The 24,952-nt window shown below is 37.9% G+C and overlaps 1 protein-coding gene across 8 annotated transcripts in view; it reads left to right on the forward strand.

Moving 5' to 3' along the window:
* Nucleotides 1–24,952, forward strand: part of LOC132213024 (testis-specific gene 10 protein) — a 127,704-nt gene that overhangs the window by 58,489 nt on the left and 44,263 nt on the right. For 7 of the 8 annotated variants that reach the window (XM_059658998.1, XM_059658999.1, XM_059658995.1 and 4 more), the window contains 6 exons: nucleotides 5,108–5,223; nucleotides 7,645–7,799; nucleotides 12,052–12,107; nucleotides 13,215–13,383; nucleotides 16,005–16,115; nucleotides 18,818–19,003. In XM_059658998.1, the coding sequence (XP_059514981.1) occupies nucleotides 5,108–5,223; nucleotides 7,645–7,799; nucleotides 12,052–12,107; nucleotides 13,215–13,383; nucleotides 16,005–16,115; nucleotides 18,818–19,003 (793 nt within the window). The remainder of the gene's footprint in view (nucleotides 1–5,107; nucleotides 5,224–7,644; nucleotides 7,800–12,051; nucleotides 12,108–13,214; nucleotides 13,384–16,004; nucleotides 16,116–18,817; nucleotides 19,004–24,952) is intronic. The other variant, XM_059658994.1, reaches the window with a different exon arrangement.

Below are 24,952 nucleotides of genomic sequence, written 5' to 3' on the forward strand. Positions count from 1 at the left end.
TAGAGCCTTTTAGTCCACATAATATCTCCCCATTTATTTAGGTCTTCAAAAATTACTCTCAGCAGTATTTTATATATTTAGCTATTTACATCATGTATTTTTTTTTTAATTTCAACTACTAGATTTCTCATATTTGTTATATGTTTTTTCCCTTGGTTCTTTTTTATATCTTCTCCTTTTAATATATTTACTGGTCTAATTTAATATTATTTATTTATTTATTTATTTATTTGAATATATCTGCTACAGTTGGATTCTGTAATTGGTGAGTTGGTTTTTTTGTTTTTGCTTTTTTTAAGTGGCTGGACTTCTCAAATGTCTTATAATTTTTTCCTGTGAACACATGTTTTCCCAAGGTATCACTTTTTAAAAAAAATTTCTTTATTGGTTAAGGTATTACAAATGTGTCCTCATCCCCCCTATTACCCCCCCCCCCACACACACACACACACACACTCATGTTCTCATCCCCCCGTTGTCCATGTCCATTGGTTTGGCTTATATGCATGCATACAAGTCCTTTGGTTGATCTCTTCCCCTTACCCCCACCCTCCCCTACTTTCCCTCTGGGGATTGATAGTCTGATCGCTGTTTTTCTGTCTTTGGATCTGTCCCTGTTCATCAGTCTATGTAGTTCTCTATATTCCACAAATGAGTGAGATCATGTGGTATTTATCTTTCTCTGACTGGCTAATTTCACTTAGCATAATGCTCTCCAGTTCCATCCATGCTGTTGCAAAAGGCAAGAGTTCCTTCTTTTTTACCGCAGTGTAGTATTCCATCGTGTAGATGTACCACAGTTTTTTAATCCACTCATCTGCTGATGGGCACTTAGGCTGTTTCCAAATCTTGGCTATGGTGAATTGTGCTGCTATGAACATAGGGGTGCATATATCCTTTCTGATTGGTGTTTCTGGTTTCTTGAGATATATTCCTAGAAGTGGGATCACTGGGTCAAATGGGAGTTCCATTTTTAGTTTTTTGAGGAAACTCCATACTGTTTTCCACAGTGGCTGCACGAGTCTGCATTCCCACCAAGGTATCACTTTTATTAGTTTGTGTGTAAAAATATTTCCTTCCTTTAAATCTTTCTACCCTCCCCCACTATAATTGTCATAATAGACACAGATTTATAATTTGTTCTACCCAGGACTTAAGTTCCCTTAATGTTAGTGTTCAGATTTTTTTTAATGCTTTTAGAAAGAGAGATAAAGGGAGAGGGGGAGAGAGAGAAACATAGTTGTGAGAGAAAAATATCTATTGGTGGCCTCCCACACACACCCTGTCCAGTGATCAAACCCACAACTTGGGCATGTGACCTGACTGGGAATAGAACAGGGGACCTTTCAGTGGACAGGACAATAAACCAACTGAGCCACACCAGCCAGAGTGTGTTCAGATTTTTCCTTGATGTTTGTTTAGTCTAAGATTTTATATATTATCCTGGAGGCCTGGTGCACTTCATGCACAGGGGGAGGGGGAAATCCCTCAGCCCAGCCTGCACCCTCTCCAACTGCACCCTCTCCAATCCAGGACCCCTCAGGGGATGTCTGACTGCCTCTCGAAATCCAGGATTACTGGCTCCTAATCGCTTGCCTGTCTGCCTGCCTGATCACCCCTAACCCCTCTGCTTGCCTGCCTGATCGCCCCTAACCACCTCTGCCTTCCTGATTTCCCCTAACGACCTCTGCCTGCCTACCTGATCTCCCCTAACTGCTCCCCTGCTGGCCTGATTTCCCCTAACCGCTTCTGCCTCACCACACACCCAGGACCCAGGAGTTCCTCCTCCGGCCAGTAGCAGGCACCTGGGACCCAGGCTTCCCTCCCTCTGGCTGGCCACAGGCACCCAGGACCTGGGCCAGCTTCGCCTAGGCCAGCTGCAGCCACAGGGGACCGTGGGCGGGCGGTTTCACCCGGGCCACACCACAGGTGCCTGGGATCGCGGGGCAGGTGGCCTTTCCCTCTCCAGGGCCGCAGCTGCAGGTGCTGGTGCCCGGGACCGCAGGGCGGGTAGCTTGTCCCTCTCCCAGGCCACAAGCACAGGCACAGCACTGGCGCCCCAGACCACAGGGTGGGCAGCTTGTCCCTCTCCCGGGCCACAGCCTGACGGGTCCCCATTCCTCTCTCAGGAGCTCATTTGTGCCTGCTGGTCCCCATTCCTCTCCCACAGGCTCATTTGTGCCTGGCTGATCCTCATTCCTCTCTCCCCAGTGTTGAGAGTCTGAACCATTATGGCATGATGGCGTGAGGGTGCAACGACTATTTGCATATTAGATCTTTATTATATAGGATTAGCTACTAGAGACCCAGTGCATGAATTCATGCATGGGTGGGGTTCAGCTGGCCTGCCCCCAATGGGGGCCCATCCAGCCAGGCTGGCAAGGGGGAGGGGACTCGGGAGGTTGGCCAGGCGGCCCCTGCCCCCAATTGGGGGAGGCGGGGGCTGCTCAAGGGTGGGGCCCCCAGGGGGAGGGGCTGCAGGCAGTCGGCCTGCCGGCCCCATCCCCGATTGGGATTGGAGGTCTGATTGGCAACGGGGCCGTCCAGGGGGGCTGACTGGGGGTGGGGTTGGCCAGGAGGGGGGGCTGTGGGCAGTTGGGGCCGCAGTGCACATCATAGCAACCAGTCATTCCTGTTGCTTGGCTTTTATATAGAGAGAGATTATTTTTTGGAATATTGTGTTTATCCTCTCTTGAATTTTGATTAGGTGATTGAACCTTCTCATTCTGTTCTTAATTTTTTTTTAATATATATATTTTATTGATTTTTTACAGAGAGGAAGGGAGCAGGATAGAGAGTTAGAAACATCGATGAGAGACAAACATCAATCAGCTGCCTCCTGCACACCCACTACTGGGGATGTGCCCGCCCTTGACCGGAATCGAACCTGGGACCCCTCAGTCCGCAGGCCAACGCTCTATCCACTGAGCCAAACCAGTCAGGGCCTCATTCTGTTCTTTATGTCTTTTAACTTCTCTCTCTTTTGTTTGTCTGTGTTTTATTATAGATTATTTCTATGGACTAGAGTTTTTTCAACTTACTGATTTTATCTTCTGCTGTGTCTGTTGTGCTCTTAAACTTGTCTGTTGATGTTTTAAATGTTTTTTATTTCAATTATTATAGTTTAATTTTTCTGAACTTTAGTTCTTTTTAAAAATCTGCTGGTTCTTTTTTCTTATGTATTTTATTACTTTATCTTTGAGTATTTAAATACAACTATTCTTGCCCAGCTGACGTGGCTTAGTGGTTGAGGGTCAGTCTCTGAACCAGAAGGTCATAGTTCAATTCCATGTCAGGGCACATGCCCAAGTTGCAGGCACAAGCCCCAGTGGGGGACATGCAGGAGGCAGCCAGTCAATGATTCTCTCTCATCCCTCTCCCTTCCTCTCTGAAATCAATAAAAATATATTTACAAAAATAGAACTATTAGGTTTCTTTGAAAATACTACAATCTATAGTTCTAGGGGATCTAATTTAGTTTGTATGTCTTTTGACTCACACTAAGTTTGGATTATTACTTAATGTGTTTTTAAAATTTGAATTGTGAGTTAATTTTCAACATGCCTGTATCCAGGGTTTAGTTCTTAGCTTGGATGGAGGGTATATCCCTCAAGAGAAGTTTTGTGTTTATTTCTTCCAAGTGCTCTAGCTTATACACACACTCTAGAGCCAGATTTTATTTTGATTTATTGTCCTGAGATAAACAATACCCAAGAAATATTTTTTAAAAATTATTATTACCCTGAGCCTAGCAGTGGTTGGTTGACAAACTGATTTTGTCTAGACCTTTTCACTTTTGTTATAGTCCTCAGTGGCTTTATGTGGGGGGCCTTAGTTCTAATTCTTGCGCATGGGCCACGAAGTTTCAATCGCACTGTACATATGCGCCTGCATGTGGTATTTTGTGGAAGAGCCACACTCAAGGAGCCAAAGAGCCACATGTGGCTCTCGAGCTGCAGTTTGCTGACCACTGCCCTAGACTAAGGACACATGTAATAACTTAATCAATAAAGAAATTTTTAAAAAAAGACCCTAGACTACTGAGACAGGCAAACCCCAATTATATCTAGCATAACATCAGTTCATAGTCTTATGGCTCTAATTTGGCTTCAGGGGGCTTCCCTTACAATTTCTTACAAGTTAGCCATACATTTAAAAGGATGCTCCTTTATATTGTAGGATGCTTCTTTATATTAGAAGACTTTCAGATTATCTAGTTTCCATAATGCCAGAAATTATGGTCTGTTACTTTTTTATAGACTGTGAACTCAATGAGGACAGGACCAGTGCCCATCAAGTTCACTCTATGTTCCTCAGCACCTAGTACCTGGTACATACTAGACACTTAATAAATGTAGAGTGAATGAAATGCTGTTCATTATAGATTTATTAGTAATAGAGAAAACGGAAATAAACCTAGATGTCTAATAATAGAATACTGAACTAAATGTTTATATTTACTTAAAAATAAATAGCTATTGCTCATATATATTTTTCAGGCAGAAAATGATTTGGAGGACTGTGTTATAGACTGAAAATTATTAAAGATTAAGTGTAGGTGAAAAAATCAGATTCAATTTTGACTTTATAGTATGGTAACTTTAAATATGCATAACACTGAATATGAAAAATATGAAAAAGCAGCAACACTGAATAATGAACACCAAAATGCTAATAGTAGCTTAGGTTGGAGTGGTGGATTGAGGGTCCCTTTTTACCCTTTCTTCTTCTTTTTTTAATATATTTTATTGATTTTTTACAGACAGGAGGGGAGAGGGATAGAGAGTTAGAAACATCAATGAGAAAGAAACATCGATCAGCTGCCTCCTGCACACCCCCAACTGGGGATGTGCCCGCAACCAAGGTAAATGCCCTTGAGCGGAATCAAACCCGGGACCCCTGAGTCCGCAGGCCCACACCCTATCTGCTGAGCCAAACTGGTTAGGGCTACCCTTTATTCTTTAAACTTTCTATAATGTGGCTTTAGGAAGAGACTAAAAAGAAAAATGTTTATTATTGTCCCTAAAAGTTTTTAGATTTAAATACACTAAGAGCTTAATAAAACATAAAAATTTCAGAATTAGTTTTATTATTAAAATGTTTACAGAGTTTTATATGAAAATACAGAAAAAGACCTTTCTGATACTCAGCGACACCTTGCTAAGAAAAAATATGAGCTTCAGCTTACTCAGGAGAAAATTATGTGCTTGGATGAAAAAATTGGTGAGTTATTTTTTCCTGTTATTACTTTTTCTTTACGTCTACTAGAAAAAAGCTTTCTTCTCTCAGTTATAACAAGATAAACTTGGAGATAGGCCTGTCAATTAAAAGTTTATGATTCTGATCATGGAAACAAAGTAGCAACACTTTCTAATTTATGATGGTCACTTTTAAATTTACAAGTTTCTGTGTAAAAATGTGTCTTGTTCATAGCAGTTTTAATGAAACATAGTATGCATTTATATTACTTTTGGTTGGAAGTTTACATATATTTGGCTATATCTATGATATTAGTTGGGTTCATAGAGAAAATTGTTTTTATAGTCTGCTATTTATGTTTCTTAACATTTATCTCTATGAAAATATGGTCATAATTTAATATTTTTATAAGTGTAAAGTAAAATTTTGATTATGACTATAAAAGAACCCATTTTAAAATAGCGGGAATATATGTATATATTGTTTATATTTTTATTGATTTCAAAGAGGAAGGGAGAGGGAGAAAGAAACATAAATGATAAGAGAGAATCATGGACTGGCTACCTCCTGTACCCCCACTGAGGATTGAGCCCGCAACCCGGGCATGTGCCCTAACCAGGAATCGAACTGCAACCTCCTGGTTCATAGGTGGACGCTCAACCACTGAGCCACACCAGCCGAGCAGAGGGAATATTTTTAACAGTAGTTCAAAACTGTCTGACATAAACAATTAGATGAGTGGAGGTGCTTTTTATTGAGATGGGAAGTATTAAAATATACATTTAAAATGCAAATATTAAATAACTCATTTTTGGATATTTTAAATCCAAGTAAAAATGTAAGGTAAGCAGTTAATACATAAGTTTTTATCTCAGAAGTGAAACCTAAGCTAAAAATATACATTTGGGACACATCAGCAAATAAATGATATTAAAACCATGAAATCATCTAGAGAAAATATAGAGAATGAGAAGAGAGTCCCGGACTAAGTAAGAAGAAGCCAAAGAATTAGGAAGAATACCCATAAGTGAGTGTTTTGGGGGAGACAAGAGAGCAAATGTTTTAAAAAGGATGGTAGTGTTAATTATCAGATAATTTGAGAAGCTAAGTAAGATGGGGATGAAGAAATGGTGATTGGATTTGGTACTTTGAAGGTTTGGGGAACACTGACAAAGTTTGGATAGAGTGTTGGATGTGGAAGATGGGATAGGTTGAGGAAGACTGGGCAGTGAGAGTAGAGACAGGAGAGAATAGAAGTCTGTTAAGAAGTTTGGCTACCAAGTGTAGCAGAAAAATGGAGTGGTAGCTTGAGTGGGATGTGAGGTGGAGGATTATTTTTAAAGTAGGAACTCCTAGAGCTGTTTCAGAGCTTTCATTTCTTTATTGTATGCCAATGGGAATAGACTCATATATTAGAACACCCAAAACATGTGTTTGCCTGAAAGATAGTAGCTGGGAAAAGGGAATTATCTATTCTCAGGTACTTTAGATCATCCTCTTGGCATGGGATAGTGCCTCTCTTATGCTGCCCTGGATGGTTGTTGGCAGGGAGTAACCTAGAGGTCCAGCCTAGCAGAGCTTCCCTAGTAGGGCTCTAGACCAGAGGTTCTCAGACTTGGGTGTGGTCAGAACCCCCTGGAGGGCTAATGCAGACCACTGGGGTCAGCTCCTGGAGTAGCAGATGGCCAGGGCTCTTCTGTCTTTTCCAGTTTGCTCACGTGGTTCTCAAGCTGTTGTGCACTAGATCACATGGGAGAGTGCTTGTTAAGACATAATTTCTCTGCCCAGTCAGAATTTCTAATTCAGTAGGGCTGGGGTTCCCAAGTGATGCTGATAGTGCTGGTGGGAAACCACAGTTTGAGAACCAATTGCATAGCTGTCATTTAGGTGTTCAGCATTGACATTGGCTTGTCAGTGTTTCCACAATCAAATCAGACATCCTGGGATGATTTTTTTTCCAGGAATTTTTAGGAAGAATTTAGAGCGATCAGAGCAGAAGACATTTGACTCTGAACATGACTTAATTGAATATTTTATTAGGATCTGTTACCAACTTATATACAACAATGATTCTAGTTCAGAGAGAGGGGGGATATTGGGGGGGAATGCTGGTTTCAGTATTCCACCCAACTTCATCCACCTACAGTCTGCCCCCCACCCCACCAGGCATGTAAATCTACTTTGAGAACTTGTAATTTGGATCTTTCTTTTGCTATTCTTATTCAAATGTGTTAATTGTGCTTTTACATTTGTGAATCATTTAGAATTTCAAGATTCATCTTGGATTTTAATCACTAACAACAAAAGCCATGTTTTTATTTGGTATACTATACTTATTTTTAAGAACTGAATATAATATAGGAGAACTTACTTTGAAAAGTATTTCAGTCCACTTGAACTGAAAAATTATCTTGATTAAAAATGCCTTTATGATTACATATTTAGATAATTTTACAAGGCAGAGTATTGCCCAGCGAGAAGAAATCAGCATTCTTGGTGCAACCCTCAACGACCTAGCTAAAGAAAAGGAATGCCTACAAGTATGCTTGGATAAAAAGTCTGAGAACATTGCATCCCTTGGAGAGAGTTTGGCCATGAAAGTATGTTCTGAGAACTGTGGTTTAAAAGAAGTGTTTGCACTGGAATCTGAATAAAATAATAGGTTCTCTCAAAATTTTTCTAGAGAGCTGAAACTTTAAAATGTGATTTTGAAATATTTCAGAATAGTCTTAAAAAATGTGTTCTTTCTCTCACCAATTTGTTGTTAACATTTACTGACAAGAACTAATTCAAATATCAAATATTCAAATTAAAAAGAAAGCAGTGAGATTGATTTCTTTTTAAAAGCACACCAAAACTTATACCTCCAGGGAGCCACTGTGGGAGGCAATATGTTTATTCCACTAAAACTGCCTTTGTAATTGTGTTCAGAACTAGATGCAGGTTTTTACATTGTCTTTAGTCATTGAGACTAGACCATATGGCAGGGGTGAGGAACCTCCAGCCTGTAGGCGATATAAGACGTGCAACATCATTTGATCTGGCCCTGCCAACACAACTGCAGGCAGACTCAAAATTCAACAAACACAGGACCTTCTTTATAGCAACATAAAATCAGTGAATTATATTAAGCAAATGATATTATAAATATCCAAATGACCCTTGGCAGGAAAAAGGTCCCCCTCCCTGTCATATGGAGTTGGTAAATAAAGCTGGATGATAATCTCCATTCCTCAGGTTTTGTTGTTCAGACAACATAAAAGCTGTTGCCAAAAAGGCAGGGAAATATTCATACCCTTTTCTTGCTTATAAAGTGGTTCTGAAGGCAATTCCAAAACTGTTTTCCACAGATGTCATAAGCAAAGCAGCATCATTGGAATTAGGCCTTGCCCCTCTCTAAGGGAACTAATTCCTTCATCTATCCACCATAAAACAAGCATTTATTGACATGTACCAGGTATATTATGTTAGAAATTGAGGAGGAGTGGACATGCCTTCCGAAGCCTGTAGCATAATTGGGAGAAAGATAAATAAAGGTACTTTTATTATAGAATGTGCTGAGTGTATGCACAATGTGCAGTTCGAGTCTGGCAGAAGCACAGTTGATTTAACCTATGGGTTAGATTAGGAGAGGAGAAGATCTAGAAAGCTTTCGAGAAGATGATAATGCCTGGACTGCCCTGAAAATTGACTAGAAATTAGCCAGGAAAAGACTTAGAGAAAGGCTACAGTGAGAGGAAGGGTGTTCAGACAGGCAGAATACCGTTTTGTTTTTTTTCCCTTTGTTTTTTATTGCTTAAAATATTACAAAGAGTAGTATATTTGTCTCCTTTTTTTTTCCCCTTGACCTTACCCCAGCCTCCCCTACCGTCCCCCCCAAGTGTCTTATGTTCATTGGTTATGCTTATATGCATACATACAAGTCCTTTGATTGATCTCTTACCCCTCCTTCCCCCAACCCTCCCCAGCCTTCCTGCTGTAGTTTGACAATCTGTTTAATGCTGCTCCAGGCAGAATACCTTTTAGAGAAAGGGGAATCCAGACAGGTGGGGCAACTTACGAGAGCCCAGTGGCTTTCATCAGAGAATGTCACAGGGTTTCTTGATAGTTTATAATGTCCAGAGCATAGATTGCAAAGAGGTAAGTATGGGGTAGGGATAGGTAAGCAACAAATTTAAAAATGTATGTAATATTGAGTTTAGAATATCATTGATATAGTGAATCAATGAAATAATATAAACAAAATTTTACAGTTACATCTTTATTTTTAAAAATATTCCAGCCCTTGTTAATCCATGTAAAAGATGGATTATAGGAAAGTGAGAATGGTGACAAGGACACTAGTTAGGAGTAAAGTGTTAAGAACTGTGGTAGGCGAGTGGCAGTATCCATGAGAGAAATAGGTCTACGAAGGGAGTAAGATTGACAAGACGTGCTTTCTGACTGAGGAACCATGTGAACAGTTGCCACGCATAAAGTAGGAAGCACGGGAAACAGAGCAGGCTCAGAGAGGAAGATGATCCACATGTCTTTGGCACATGTGGTTGAAATATTCATAGGCTCTTGGATTTTTAGGTTTTAAGAGAAACTGGAATTGAAGTTAAAAGCTTTGGGAATCATGAACCTAACTGAAGCCCTCAAAGTGCATAAGATAGTAAATATTGGTTTACTTGTTTAAAAGACTGACTCATCTCTGTAAGCTATACCTTAATGTTTTAAAAAATGTTATGGCTTTTGGGGGTAGAATGTTTTTCTCATATTTAAACACTACTACTTGAAGAGTTAAACATGTTTTGTTTTTCTTTAACACTTAGAAACAAATTATTCAGATCTATCTGATTTTCCTCAGCTGTATCTATATTTCACATTCCTTCCATTCTGCTAATTGTACCAACATTATCTTTTCCTTCACAAGGAATATTGACTTTCCAATCCATTTCATGACCTTGTATAAGTTGATGATCTTGTATAAGATCATGAACATAAACACATCCATCCTTTGAGGAGAAAAAAAAAAACATTTTAAAGCAATATTAGGCATGGAAAGAAGAAAGTTTCTACAGTAATATTTTAGAGTTCAATTTATAAGTACCATATGGTGAAAAGCAGTACACTTACAGTCTAATACGGAGATTACAGAATAAATTCCTATGGAAAGTCTATATTATAATGAATAATATGAACTTTTTTCATCTTATTGGTAATTTAAAAAGATGTCCTACTACTTACTACCAGTTAAAGTTAGAAAACTCATTAGAAAGTTCAAAGACTTTTTACTAATAAAAGCCATAATTATGTGTGTAATATTTTAGTTTATTTTTTCTATATAGATTTATGACCGTCTTGTCCAGATTGAATTTTTAACAATTAACTTGAACCTATGACTCTAATTGGACAAACATATTGAGGTTGTACAGAAATGTTAAATTGACAGTGATGGCATAAATATCAACAGTTTTTGAAATGTTGGTATTAGTGCAATATGAAGAGAAAATAGGGCTGGTAGGATATATTACTGGATTCTACCCAGTAATTTTGTTGCCCTGGATACTTTACAAAGTCCTTAGTATTAGATAGTCATACTTTCAAGATGAGTTTCTATTGATAAAAGAAAGTCCTTTTTAGGCTTATAAATTATATTTAAGTTTTACCAAGTAATGACTTTCAAAAATACTAGAAGTTCAATTTGTTTTTCAGAATTTAATTAGAAATGTATTAAATTATATTTCAAAGGCATGTATAAACATTCTATTTTAAGCGGTATTTTCTCTTTGAGTTTTTCCTTCATTGGCTTGACTTCTTAAAGGGGGTTAACTGCTTTGCTAATGGATATGTTAACCATATTCCAATATCCATCTGCACCATTCTACCAGGAGCAGAATGGGAAACCAGAGTAAAATTACCCTGGAGAGGAGCACATGAGTAAAGGGAGATAACACATACACATGCGTATGTACACACAACTAAACCGTCCTGATGAACAGGAACAGAACTGGTTGGAAACATAGGTTTAGGTTTTCATCTTGTTTCCTTGGTTATTTAGGATTTCCAACTTCAAAGGGTAAAGTGAAATCTAGTTATATAGTGAAAGAACAGGGCTAATGTTAGCCACAGTATCAGTGAATAGTATCGTTAGTTCCCCATCAACAAGCATTTTCAAAGGAGGAAGTGTGGGAATAGTATTGATAGCATGAAGATAAGCACACCTATTTCAGCCTTGACTGACTCATTAATCTCCCTCACCACACCCTTGAAAACGGAGAATATCAGTAGCTTATTTTATTCACTTTTTGCTCTGGGCCTTATGCTTATTTAACTCAGACTTAAACATAAAAATAGACTTTTATAAGTAACTCCGTTTTAGCAGCTACATGGATTTATGACCATTATTTATATTGATGACTAATATAAATAATATACTTGATCAAAGTTATTAGTCTTAAGAACTAAATTTAGTTTCACATCATTCACTTTCCTGGGTTTCATAACATGACGTGAGGAAGTGAATCAGTCTGATTCCGTGGAGAACACTGTAATGCAAACCACCGGGCTCTGGTGTTGCTGGGGGACTGCAAAAGCCTCAGAGCATTTGACACACTGATCTCATATCCATACACCCAAGTGTAGTCTTAACTCTAATGAGTATCATCGATAGTTTTTGTCTAGTACAAATATTTGACATTGATATACTAGGCTTTAGTTTTAAAGTGTAGGAACGATGAATAGAGCATAAATGTTTAAACCCAAATGTAAATGAAAAAGCGTGGGGGAAATTGATTTTTGTTCATTCAGTTTTAACAGAAATAACAGTTTAAGATAATTTTTTATGTCATACTTATATTACTTTTCAAGGAAAAGACCATTTCAGGCATGAAGAATATCATTGCTGAGATGGAACAGGCATCAAGGTAAACCACTCGTCCAATAAGAATTTGAGTACATATTTATTAGGGGCAAAGTACTATGTTAGGTACAAAGATAGTAAACGGGGGCTTAGTGTTACATAGAGGGTGGTAACTTTCTAATGTTGGAAGGAGGCCTAAGTCTGTGTAGGAAAGTAAAAGAGGATATGGCATCTGCCAAGGAAAGGGAAGGAAAAACAGCAGAGAACCGGAAGACCACAGGTAATGTTCAAGAGCCTCGTGAATGCAAGTAGGTGAGTGTTGGAACCCAAAGTGAGAGAGGAGGTGTGAGGGAGGAAAGGCTAAGCACAGAGGCCTGTGTTATAGACAAATGAGTCTTGGTTTTATCCTTTGGGAAATAAGAAATCATTAAGGAATTTTGAGGAGAATTTTGTGTTAGAAAGATTACCCACGTTGAAGAATGATGATAGATTGGGGTTGGGGAGTGTGGTCAGTGGTGAGGTACTTATGAGGAAGAAAATCTAGGAAAATGCCAGGTTTTGAGGGATGAGTACTGGATGTGTAGAAAGTGTGGAAAGCGATGGCTTTCCTCTGAATTGGAAGAGCCTTTGAGACCTTGCATATATGTCTCATAGCAGTTAAATATAAGAGTCTGGAGTGTAAGGAGGAGGCCAAGGCTGGAGGTAATGATTTCAGAGTCTTCAGGGTATAGATGGGGCTGGGAGCCATGGGTATGAATAGTATTTGTCTGAGGGAAGGCAGAGAGTAAGAAGAAACAGGAGACTAAGAGTTGAGCCCTCAGAACCCTTAGGTTTTAAGAGGGCAGAGGAAGAGAAACCTGCAAAGGAGACTAAGCCACGGCAGATAGAGGACAAATGAAAGCTTTCTTATATTTGAATGGCAGAAGTTTTGAAATACTTAGCTAATCATTGACTATTATGTATATTCAGCATCTTTTTTCCATAGTAAAATGTTGGCAACAAAGAGAAACTCAAATGCACTATTTTACAGTATTTATTCATATAAATTTAAATGTGTTTAAAACTTCTTCAAATGTTTTTATGCTAACTGTCCATCTTCTGTCATGTGAGAATTTGTTACTCTGTTTTGGTAAAATGTCTCTTCTGATGTACTCTTTGATTTGTGCAATAGACAGTCCACTGAAGCGCTAATTATGTGTGAACAAGACATTTCCAGGATGCGCCGGCAATTGGATGAAACAAATGATGAACTGGCTCAAATCGCCAGGGAAAGAGATATCTTGGCTCATGAGAATGACAATCTCCAAGAACAGTTTTCTAAAGCTAAACAAGAGAACCAGGTATACTTGTCCTAGTCTCTTTTTCTCCAAGAAAATACATATTTCCTCTGAGATGCGGTTCTCCTTTCATTTTGTAGAAACCTCAGGCTCTGGAAGCAGCCATTTTTTACCTCTGTTACACAATATGCCACATAATTTCTAAATGAAACCCTCAGACATAAAATGTTAAATATTAAGGAAAGAGGGAATGGGGAATATAATAGATGTATATTCAACCCTAGAAGTACTCAACAAATGAAGATAAAAGCTTCAGAAACTTTTAAGAAATGGTAGATTTACTTCAGGGACTATTATTCTAAGTATGAGTGTATGAACTAGCCACATTTTTTGGTTCTCTTTAGCACTAATTCTTTTCAGGAAAATTTCTTTTATAATTACTTCTTCTCTATGCCAATATACTTTATCCACATTTCTCATCTACACTAATAAAAGACAAACAGGACTTGTATGCATGCATATAAGCATAACCAATGGACACAGCCACTGGGGGGTAGGGGAGCCCGGGGTAATGTCAAGGGGTAGGGGGAAAGGAGACATATGTAATACTCTTTGTAATACTTTAAGCAATTAAAAAAAATAAAAAATAAACTAGTGTTCTACACACACAAAAAAAGACAAACGTGCAAATTGACCGTACCTTCGCTATGCCTTAAGCCATGCCCACCAGCCAATCAGAGCGACTATATGCAAATTAACCTAACCAAGATGGCGGTCGGCAGCCTCAGAGCTGGAGCAAGCAGGAGGTTTGGTTGCCCCAATGATGGAGGAAGCCAAGCTTTCCACTTGCTCTGAGCTCCACTCAAAGCAACAAAGTTTCAATTATGTAGCTGGGATAAAACCACATGCCCCTTTACATCATGGTTTTCTACATGAGGGAGCAGTAGAGTGGAGTGTTTAGTACTCACATGAGTTTGAATCCCCCTGCCTGGCTGTGTGATAATATCACTAACTTCTCTGAATCTCAGTTTATCATCTTTAAACACAGGGAGTGAGAATATGCCTAAAAAGCACTTAGAGAGTCCAGCATAATCACTTGATAAATATTTTGTAGGGACACTATAAGCATTTACCTGCTTTGTTAAAATTTTATAAACTTTTTCTATAATCAGAAGAAAATTGGTAGGTATCATAGCAATTTTCATATTTTCAAGAGTAGTTTTTTTCTTCATTTGAGTCATAGGCCCAAGAGTATAAGATGGATTCCCTCTGTGGAGGGCAGAAAAAGAACCCTTATCACAGAAGATGTGGAAAACAGAAACCTTAAAAAATTTCACCCTGCCCTAACTGGTTTGGCTCAGTGCTTAGAGTGTCAACCTGTGCACCAAAGGGTCGTGTGTGTGTGTGTTTTTGTTGTTTTTTTAAATAGGTTTTTATTGATTTCAGAGAGGAAGGGAGAAGAAAAAGAAATAGAAACATCAATGATGAGAGAGAATCATTGATCAGCTGCCTCCTGTACACCCCCACTGGGGATACAGCCTGCAACTCGAGCATGTGCCCTGACCGGGTATCAAACGACGACTTCATGGTTCATAGTTCAATGTTCAACCACTGAACCATGCTAGGCAGGCAAAGGTCTCAGTTCCAGTTCCCAATCAAGAGCACATATAGGGTTGCAGGTTCTATATCCAGCCTGTAGGGGAGTTTTTGGGAGGCAACCAATCGATGTGCCTCTCTCACATCGATCTTTCTCTCTCCCTCTCCCCTCCCCGTCAATTCTATCTAAAAGCAATGGAAAAAATATCCTCAGGTGAGGATTAGAAAAAAGAAATTTAACCTTGAGCACCACAATTTTTAACAAGTTGGGATGAGGTATTTTTAGTGTTTTGTCCTGATTTTTTTTTCACCAACTATAGATGGACATTTTCCTCTGTTATGAAAAATTATCCCCAACATTTCTCATAGAAGCATAACATTCTATGTAGTTATATCATTATGTAGATGCTATTATTTGCTACATATTACTTACTGTGAGTAAATATTGTTGTAATAACAATGCCTTAATGAGCATTCTGTTTTGTTAAATTTTGTTAGATTTAATTTCTTTTTTTAAATTTTATTTTATTGTTTAAAGTTTTGCAAATAGTAGTACATATGTCTCCTTTTTTTCCCCCATTGACCTTTCCCCGGCCTCCTCTACTACCCCCCCCCCATAGATTTAATTTCAAATTGAATCAAAGCTTATGAAGTTTTTTTTAGTATTACAAATGTCTCTTGATACATCACAGGATAGAAGGTCACAGATTAGCTTTTTTCAAATATACATTTACCCCAATGATACATGGAAATGCCCATTCTTTGCCATAACAGAATAACTTTAAATCCTTGCTAATTTATAGGCAAATAGTATTTCATTATCTTAATTAGCATTTATCTGATTTACTAATAAATTTTTAACTTTTAAAAGTATTATCCACTTGTGCTTCCTTTTTTTGAATTATCTATTTGGGTCCTTTGCCCATTTACAGTTTGGACTCACATTTTCTCACTATTTTTATATGAGTTTTATATATTAGGTATATTACTTTTTACTTATAATAAATATTTAGAAATTTATTCGTGGTTTTGACACAGAGCAATTGTTTATTCATTTCATAGTTAAATTTAGCTATATTTTCTCATAGGCCCTGTCTAAACAATTGAATGATACTCATAATGAACTTAATGATATAAAACAGAAGGTTCAAGATACTAATTTGGAGGTTAACAAGCTGAAGAATATATTAAAGTCTGAAGTACGTATGTATATTTCCCCTCCTTTCTCTTGATAGCTGAGTTTTCACTGAAGTTACTAATCAGTTACACTCATGGGGAGAGCTGAATCAAGTCTTCCTTTAATGCACAGCATCTTTTAGTGTTGTCAGTGGTGGGTTAATTCTATATTTAGAACACCACCAATGTCCAGAATCCTCCCAACTGCTTAAAGGACAGGGGACCAGAATCAACTTTGGTTCATTCATATTTGAAAATGGTAGAGTTCCAAGTACAAACTTGGACAAAAGGCTCCATGTTGTGTAGCAGATTGAACATCTTAGCAACCTTGAACATAGTTAATGCTGAATTAGTGTAAGACAGTTCCCCTTTTCTCCCTACCCTGTCAGGTTACCTGAAATGTCACCATTAAGGATTGGGGCTTTTAGATTCTGGAGTTGTGTTTTCAGACATCACACATCAAGTTTCTCTTAGCTTTTAGCATGCGAGTATGAGTTCTTTCACTGGGTTTCATTTCACAGCACCATTGGATGGATTCAGGCACCTCTTGCCCTAGACAGCACAAAGCACGATGATAGCCTAGTAAGAATTGTCAGGTGCATTCTTCATTCACTCATCCATTCAGCATGCAGTGTGCTAGGTGCAGAGGTGCCAGAGATGAAAACTGAAAGGAAACAGAATGGCACCCAGGCAGTGGGGACAACATCAGCAAAGGTGTTAGGGGAAATAGTAGGTCCTGTAGCTAGAGTGGCATGTATAGGTGGGTGATAAAAGGTAAGAAGGACTTGTTTGAACACCATTTTCAGGACGCTTTTGTTACAACAGAAACACAGAAGTGATTTGAAGAACTGTCTTTAAGATTATTCTGAAGATGTTGGGAAGAATAAATCAGAAGAGTAAGAATATCACGCAAGAGAGCAATTAGGAGAGGCTGTATGCATAATTCAGTCCAGAAGGGGAAGGGTTCCCGTGGAGGCAGTTGGCTTTGCTGTGGTGGAGTGTTGTAAGGAGCACAGGGGACCACCAGAGGGAGCTGTGGGGTACAGGGTTGGGGGTAAGACATCTTGAAAGAGAATTGGAGAATACCAAGCAGTTTCACTTTCTTCATGCTGTTGCCTATCTTGGTCCCCACACTACTCTGGCTTCTTTGGACAGATACAAAAAAGGGTAAAATATGGCCTCTTGGTTACCACAAGGTAGGGGCCCTTGGTGGTTGGAGGGCAAGACGTTTTATGGCAATTCTTTTTTACCACTTAAACTTTGAACCTGTATTACCTAGTCACAAAATAAATTTAATATAAAAGTTGATTCCTATCTTTGAGGAATCCAAGTTGTTATTGGGGAGATTGTACATCTGCATCTAATTTCCTAAAGCTGTAAGGCAGTTTTAAGAGAATGGCATAGACAGGGAGTGCTACAGAAAGTTAAAGAGGGTAAACTTAGTTTATGTATATTGTACCGTGTACCCCTCAAGTACATAGTCTGTACACAACTGTTATTTTTACTACAATAATGGAAAACACACATCAGATACCTACTGGCACGTTTGGTATATTTGAATCTTGAAAGTCAGAACAGTAGTTTGGCTTGTAAACTTGTTATCTAACACTCTGCAAAGATCTTTCAAATTAGTCAAAGTACCATCAGGCCACAAGGTGGTAATATTGATCTAATTTCAACCAAACTTATGGTTGAATCATATTGTGAGGATTTAAATCTGATTTGAAAGCCTTATAGTGTGAGACATTGTTTATTGCAATTTGGTCATTTTATTTAGTCCAATGCTTCTAAATGTGCCCTGTTTATTAACAGATAGGAGAGAAAGATCTAGTGCCTTTTAAATTTATTACCAAAATTATAAATTATTTTTTAGAATGAGTTGGCCAAACCATACTACTAAATATGTTTTTAAATATAGCCTCAAAATGATTACTAAATATAGTATATTATCTGTGGAGCTGACTGCTTTCCTCTAGAAATAAGATCCTACTTTAGTCCATCTGTTTTAAGGTTTTAAAAATGCAGTTCCATATTATATGCCCAATATATACCTGGATGTATAGTTATGAATAGTGTTTATTGGCATAGGTTTGATTTGTAGTTTCTGAGCCATTTCAGACAAGTTATTAGAGCAGTGAGCAAAAGTGGATCATAGCACAGTCCATGATGGAGTAACCTAAGGATGGGGTTCTGAATGAAAAGCCAGAATCAAATAGGAAATGCACCAAGCCAGGAGAAGTACCAGACGTTGATGCTTATTATATGCCATCAGTCAGAAGCTCTGTAGGCAGTACAACTCAGAAAAGTGGTCAGGAAGAAGGGACTAAAAAGATACAAAAGGTCAGGCCAAGGTAGACGCTCCGAAACCAGGCCAGCAACTAGTCAGTAAGCAGGTACATGGGAAATTGAAGCAGTGGAGGATTCTGTTTGAACAAAAGCAAATATAAGAACATATTCATCCATGTCCTAAAGAGGAGAGTAAGCAACTTCACGTGCCTGGATGGGTGAGTGTGACTCAGGAGCCAGGGCAGATGCTGGTCCCACCCACTTTTGTTAATTACAGGATGACCAATTTTCCAAACCGAGAGTGCAGGTGGGATTCCTCAAGGTTATGTTACAAATGATCCTTGTGGCAAGAAAATTATCAATGACCTGACAAATAATGTTTAATTATATGTTGAACATTTTATATCTTTTAACGTATTACCTAGGATTTGCTTTTCAGGAATCTGAGAACCGGCAACTAATGGACCAACTCCAAAAAGCCAATGAAGATGCTGAAAATTGGGAAAATAAGGCCCGGCAAGCAGAGATAGACAACAATACCCTCAAATTAGAACTTATCACTGCTGAGGCAGAGGGTAACAGATTAAAAGAAAAGGTAGATGCCCTCAGTAGAGAGGTCGAGCAGGTGAGTTTGGGAAAGTGTGCTTGTAGTACGTCCTGCATCATGTTGAAGAGTTTAGTTTGGCTTTCCATAAATTAAATATGTAAACATTTAAATTATTTAAATATGCTGTGAGTTGTGGCCTGATAACTGTTCTTGTATCCACTCTGGTTCTCTTCTAATCGATTACCTGCCCTACCACTAGAGCAATCTTTAGCATTTTTCAAAATTAGGAACTATTTCAAATGTACCAAAAAAGTGCAAAAATCAAGTAATATAAAAGACATGCTTATACACCCAAACCCCATATTTAAGGATGCTCACATTTTGCCATATTTACTTCTAATTTTTCTTTATTTCAAGAAGCAAAATATTACAAGATCCAGCTCCTCATCCTATCCCCTTCTCCCTCCCTAGTGGTTAGTGTGTATAAGGTTCCTGGTTGTATAACTCTTTTGCATGTTCATATTTTCTACATATCTCTCACCCTCAGATGATGCATAAAGTTGTTTTTTGTGCTGTAAGTTTTTAAAAGTGATAATACACTATAAGTAACCATTTGCAACCTGCATTTTTTGCTCAATATTATAATTTTGAAATTTGTTAATTTTGATACAGTGTATATCTCAACAGTTGCATCTCTAGTCATTGTATAAATCTTTTCTTTTTAAAATTTATTCTTATATGGAAATTTAAGTGAATTCATTTTTTAAATAATAAAATGTTACAACATCCTTTTTGGTTTCTCCTTGAATATATATTTCTCTAGATTTGTGCCTGGAAGTGGAATAACTGGATCCACGATATGTACAATTTTAACTCTTCTTGGTATTATCAGATTGCTCTCTAAAGTATAACTCTTCCACCAGAAATCACGCAGTTATCATTTTCTCAAATACTAATCAGTACCTGATATTATCAGACGTTTAATTTTTTCCCATACTTTTTGTTTTCTTGATTACAAGTGAAATTGGAGATCTTTTCATGTTTTTTCGCCATTCAGGATTCCTCTTTTATGAATTTTCTCTGAAGTTTCTGGAACAAATTTTCTTAAGCTCTCCTATTTGCTATGGAGTTGTTTATCTTTTCAATATGCATTTAAAGGGATTACCTATGTATTCTTTTTTATTATTATTATTGATTTTTTTACAGAGAGGAAGGGAGAGAGATAGAGAGTTAGAAACATCGATGAGAGAGAACATCGATCAGTTGCCTCCTGCACATCCCCTACTGGGGATGTGCCCGCAACCCAGGTACATGCCCTTGACCGGAATCGAACCTGGGACCCTTCAGTCCGCAGGCCGAGGCTCTATCCACTGAGCCAAACCGGTTTCGGCGACCTATGTATTCTTAATAATAATCCTTTTATCTGTAGCTTGTCTTTTCACTGTGCTTGCAATATAAACAGAAGTTTTAAATTCCTGTGCTGCTGTAATCAGTCGACCCTTTACCATGTGGTTTATGCTTTTATGTCTTCTTTAGGAAATCTTTTGCTATCCCAAGACCAGAAAGATTATTTTCTTACATTTTCATTTAAAAGTTTTTCTAAATATATGTGAAATTTTGATCTTCACATTTAGATCTTTAATTTACTTGAGATTGATTTTGTATATAGTTTAAAATAGGTAATTTTATATTTTTGTGGATGGATTTCTGCCAACCTTACTTCACTGAATTATAAATCTACTTTGTCATAAAAATGTCCCTATACATTCTGCTCCATTGGTCAATTTGTCTATCTCCTTCCCAATGTATACTCTTGGAGCTTCTGTAGTTTTGTTAAGTCTTGATATCTGGTTGGATTCATGTTCCCCAAAATATATTGACTATACTTTTCCCTTATTAGACTCTCAAATAAATTTTATAATAAATTGATCACATTCCATGATTTAACATGGCAGCTCTACACAAACTGTCAACAGGTGAATAAACAAATTGTGATATAGCTAGACAGTGGAATATTATGACAATATGAACTAATGAATGACTTCAAAATCATTGTGCTGAGTGAGAGAAGCCAAGACACAATGAGTACCGACTGTGTGATCCATAAAATTCTAGGGAAAGCAAATCTAATCCAGAATGACAGAAAGCAAACCCGTATTTGTAAGGACTCACTTGAATAACTGACATATTTTACTTAGAATTGTGTTTTATATATTAATATAGCTATCTAATTTATTGTTGATGAAGTACCTATGTATCTAATTTTTAATTAATTGTATTGAAGTATAATTTACATGAAATAAAAACACTCATTTTAAGAGTGTGATCTGATTAGCTGTGACAAATGAACACACTGCGCAATCATCACTACAATCAAGTTACAGGACATTCTATCTCCTCCCTAATTCCCTCAAGCCCTTTTGCAGTCAATCCATCCCAATTCCTAGGCAACTACCGGTTTGCTTTCTGTCATTCTGGATTAGATTTGCTTTCCCTATTATTTTCATGTGAATGGAATCACACAATTGGTACTCATTGTGTCCTGATTTTCATTAGTTCATATTGTCGTCATATTCCACTGCCTACCTATATCACAATTTGTTTACTCACCTGTTGATGGACGGTTAGTTTGTGTAGAGCTGCCATAACAAAATACCACAGATTGGAGGGCTTAAACAACAGAGACTTATTTTCTCACAGTTCAGGGGGCTGGAAGTCCAAGACCAAAGTGCCACAGGTTGGGTTTCTTCCGAGACCTCTCAAGTTGGTCTGCAGATGGATGCCTTACCTCTGTGTCCTCACACATCCCTCTGTGTGTGTGCATCCCTGCTGTCTCTCGCTCTTCTCGTAAGGACACCAGTTATATTGGATTAGGACCCCCTCCTTATGACCTCATTTAACCCTAATTGCCTCCTTTAAGGCCCTATCTCTAAATACAGTCACATTTGGGGTTAGCCTTCAGCATATGACTTTTGAGGGGACCCGATTCAGTTTATAACAGGTTCTTTCTATTTTGGGCCATTATGAATAAAATTGCTGTGAACATAGCATGTAAGCCCTTGTGTGCACATAAGTTTTTATTTTTCTTGGATAAATAACTAGGAGCGGAATTGATGGCCCTCATGGTAATTGTTCTCAACTTTGTAAGAGACTCACAAACTGCTTTCCAAATTGTTTGTTCCGCTTCACACTGCCATTTGCATTGTATGCGAGTTCCAGTTGCTCTCCATCTTTCCCAGCCCATGGCATTGTTAATAGGTATCACGTTGTACGTTTAGTTTGCATTTCTTTCATGACTAATGATGTTGAGCAGCTTTCCGTTCTGTATCGTATGTCTGATCACTAATATATCTTCCTTTATAAAGTATACAGATAAGTTACTCATATTTTATTAGAGGTCTTGATATTAAGTTGTAAGAATTCTTTTGATTACTTTAGATGTTCCTACGTGTATTTTTTTAATATTTACTTCCAGTCATTGGCTTGTCTTTTTATTTACTTAAGTCTGTTAAAGAGCAGAAGTTTGAAATTTTGTATGAAGTCCATTTTATCAGTTTTCTTTTATACTTTGCACTTCTTTGTCCTAATAAATCTGTGTAGATAGTAAGGTGCATAGATTTTCTTCTGTTTCTTCTAGGAATATTATGCTTGTTATATTTAGATCTATGATATATTTTAAATTAATAGTTGTGTGTGATGCAAGATGGTCAAGGTTCATTTTATAAAATTTATTTTTCAGTTACACTTGACCTGCAGTATTATATGAGTTTCAGGTGTGCAACACAGTGATTAGACATTTATGTACTTTATGATGTGATCTCCACAAATCTAGTATCCATCTGACATCATACATAGTTATTATACAGTTATTGACTATATTTCCTATGCTGTATTTTACATCCCTGTGACTAGTTTTACAACTGGCAATTTGTAATTCTTAATCTCTTCATCTTTTTTACCCTTCCCCCCAATTCTCCTCTCATCTGGCAACCATCAATTTGTTCTCTATGAGTTTGTTTCTTTTCTGTGTGTTGGTGTTTTTTAGATTCACATATAAGTAAAATCATACGGTATTATTTGTCTTTCTCAGACTGACTTATTTCATTTAGCATAACACCCTCTAGGTCCATTCATATTGTCACAAGTGGCAAGATTTCTTTTTTATGGCTGAATAATATTCCATTGTAGATCTGAATGGCATCTTCTTTACCCATTCATCTATTGATGGACAGGCTACTCCCGTAACTTTGCTATTATAAATAATGCTAGCGTGAACACAGGGTGCACATAACTTTCAAATTAATGGTTTGTATTTCTTCAGATAAATACCCAGAAGGGGGTTTTCTGGGCATATGGTAGTTCTATTTTTAATTTTCTGAGTTCTATTTTTAATTTTAATTAACATCCTATCGTTGCACCAATTTACAATCCCACCAATAATGCACAAAGGTTCTCTTTTCTCTACATCCTTGACAACACTTTTTGTCTGTTTTATTAATGATAGCCATTCTGACAGGTGTGAGAAGATTATCTCATTGTGGTTTTAATTTGCATTTTTATGATTAATGATACTGAGCATTTTTTTCATATGTCTGTTTCTCATCTGTGTGTCTTCCTTGGAGAAGCGTCTGTTGAGGTCCTTTTGCCAAATTTTTATTTGGGCTGTTTGTCTTCCTTGTGTTGAGTTGTATAAGTTCTTTAATTATGTTGGAAATTAACCCCTTATCAGATGTATCATTAGCAAATATGTTCTGCCATACAGTGGGTTTCCTTTCCATTTTGTTGATGGTTGTTTTTCCTATGCAGAAGCTTTTTTAGTTTGATGTAGTCCCATTTGTTTAATTTTTTTCTTCGTTTCTCTTACCATAGGAGATATATCAAGAGATGTCTGAGATTTAAGTGCCTATGTTTTCTTCTAGGATTTTTATGGTTTCATGACTTGAGTTTATTCTTGTGTATGATGTAAGTTGGTGGTCTAGTTTTATTTCTTTGCATGTACCCGTCCAATTTTCCCAGCACCATTTATTGAAGAGACCATCTTTACTCCATTGTATGCTCTTGTCTTCTTTGTTAAATATTGATTGACCATAAAAACTTAGGTTGATTTCTGGGATGTCTGTTCTGTTCCATTGATCTATATACCTATCCTTTGCCAGTAGGAGGCTATTTTGATTATAATGGCCTTGTAGAATAGTTTGATATTAGGTATTGTGACACCTTCAATTTTGTTCTTCTTCCTCTAGATTGCTGAGGCTATTAGGTGTCTTTTTTGTTCCATATAAAGTTTGGAATAGTTGTTCTAGATCTGTGAAATAAACCATTGGTATTTCAATAGGAATTGCACTAAATCTATAGATTGGTTTGGGCAGTATAGACATTTTAATGATGATAGTTCTTCCTGTCCATGAACATGGTATATATGTTCCTGTTTATTTGTATCTCCCTCTATTTCCTTTTCAGTGTTCTATAGTTTTCTGAGTACACAGCCCAGCACTCGCCTATCTGGTTCCCAGACTAAAGCCTCTCCAGGAGACACAGTCTGAAAATTCCAGTTTTGCATGGTTCCCCAGCTCCCCACACCACTGAACTAAAAAGAATGGGGCCTAAGGACAGCTCTGCAAGACACCCCCATCTCTGCGCATCTGCTCTCAGCAGGGTGGGGCCAAAAGCTCTGCACAAGCTTCAAACCCAGCAGGTTGGGGCCCAGAATCCCAGCCCGGCACAACTTGCCTGTGACACCAAACCCAGGTGTGCAGGACAGGCTGAGTGGTTCAAGAGGTGTGGGGAGGTGCCGGCTGTGCACTCAGGGTCGGGGAGACTTATCCTCTTTCCCAAGCCACACAGTTTAGATCTCCACCAAAAGCCTCCCCGCAAAATCTCTTCATCTTTTTTACCCTTCCCCCCAATGCCCCTCTCCTCTGCAGCCATCAATTTGTTCTCTATGAGTTTGTTTCTGTCCTTTTGTTTTGTTGCAGTTTTTCAGTCAGAGTTTCCATGCCTCTTATTAGTCTGGAAAATTCTCAGATG

The sequence above is a fragment of the Myotis daubentonii genome, chromosome 12 (genome assembly GCF_963259705.1).
Source record: "Myotis daubentonii chromosome 12, mMyoDau2.1, whole genome shotgun sequence".
In the NCBI taxonomy this organism is placed as follows: Eukaryota; Metazoa; Chordata; class Mammalia; order Chiroptera; family Vespertilionidae; genus Myotis; species Myotis daubentonii.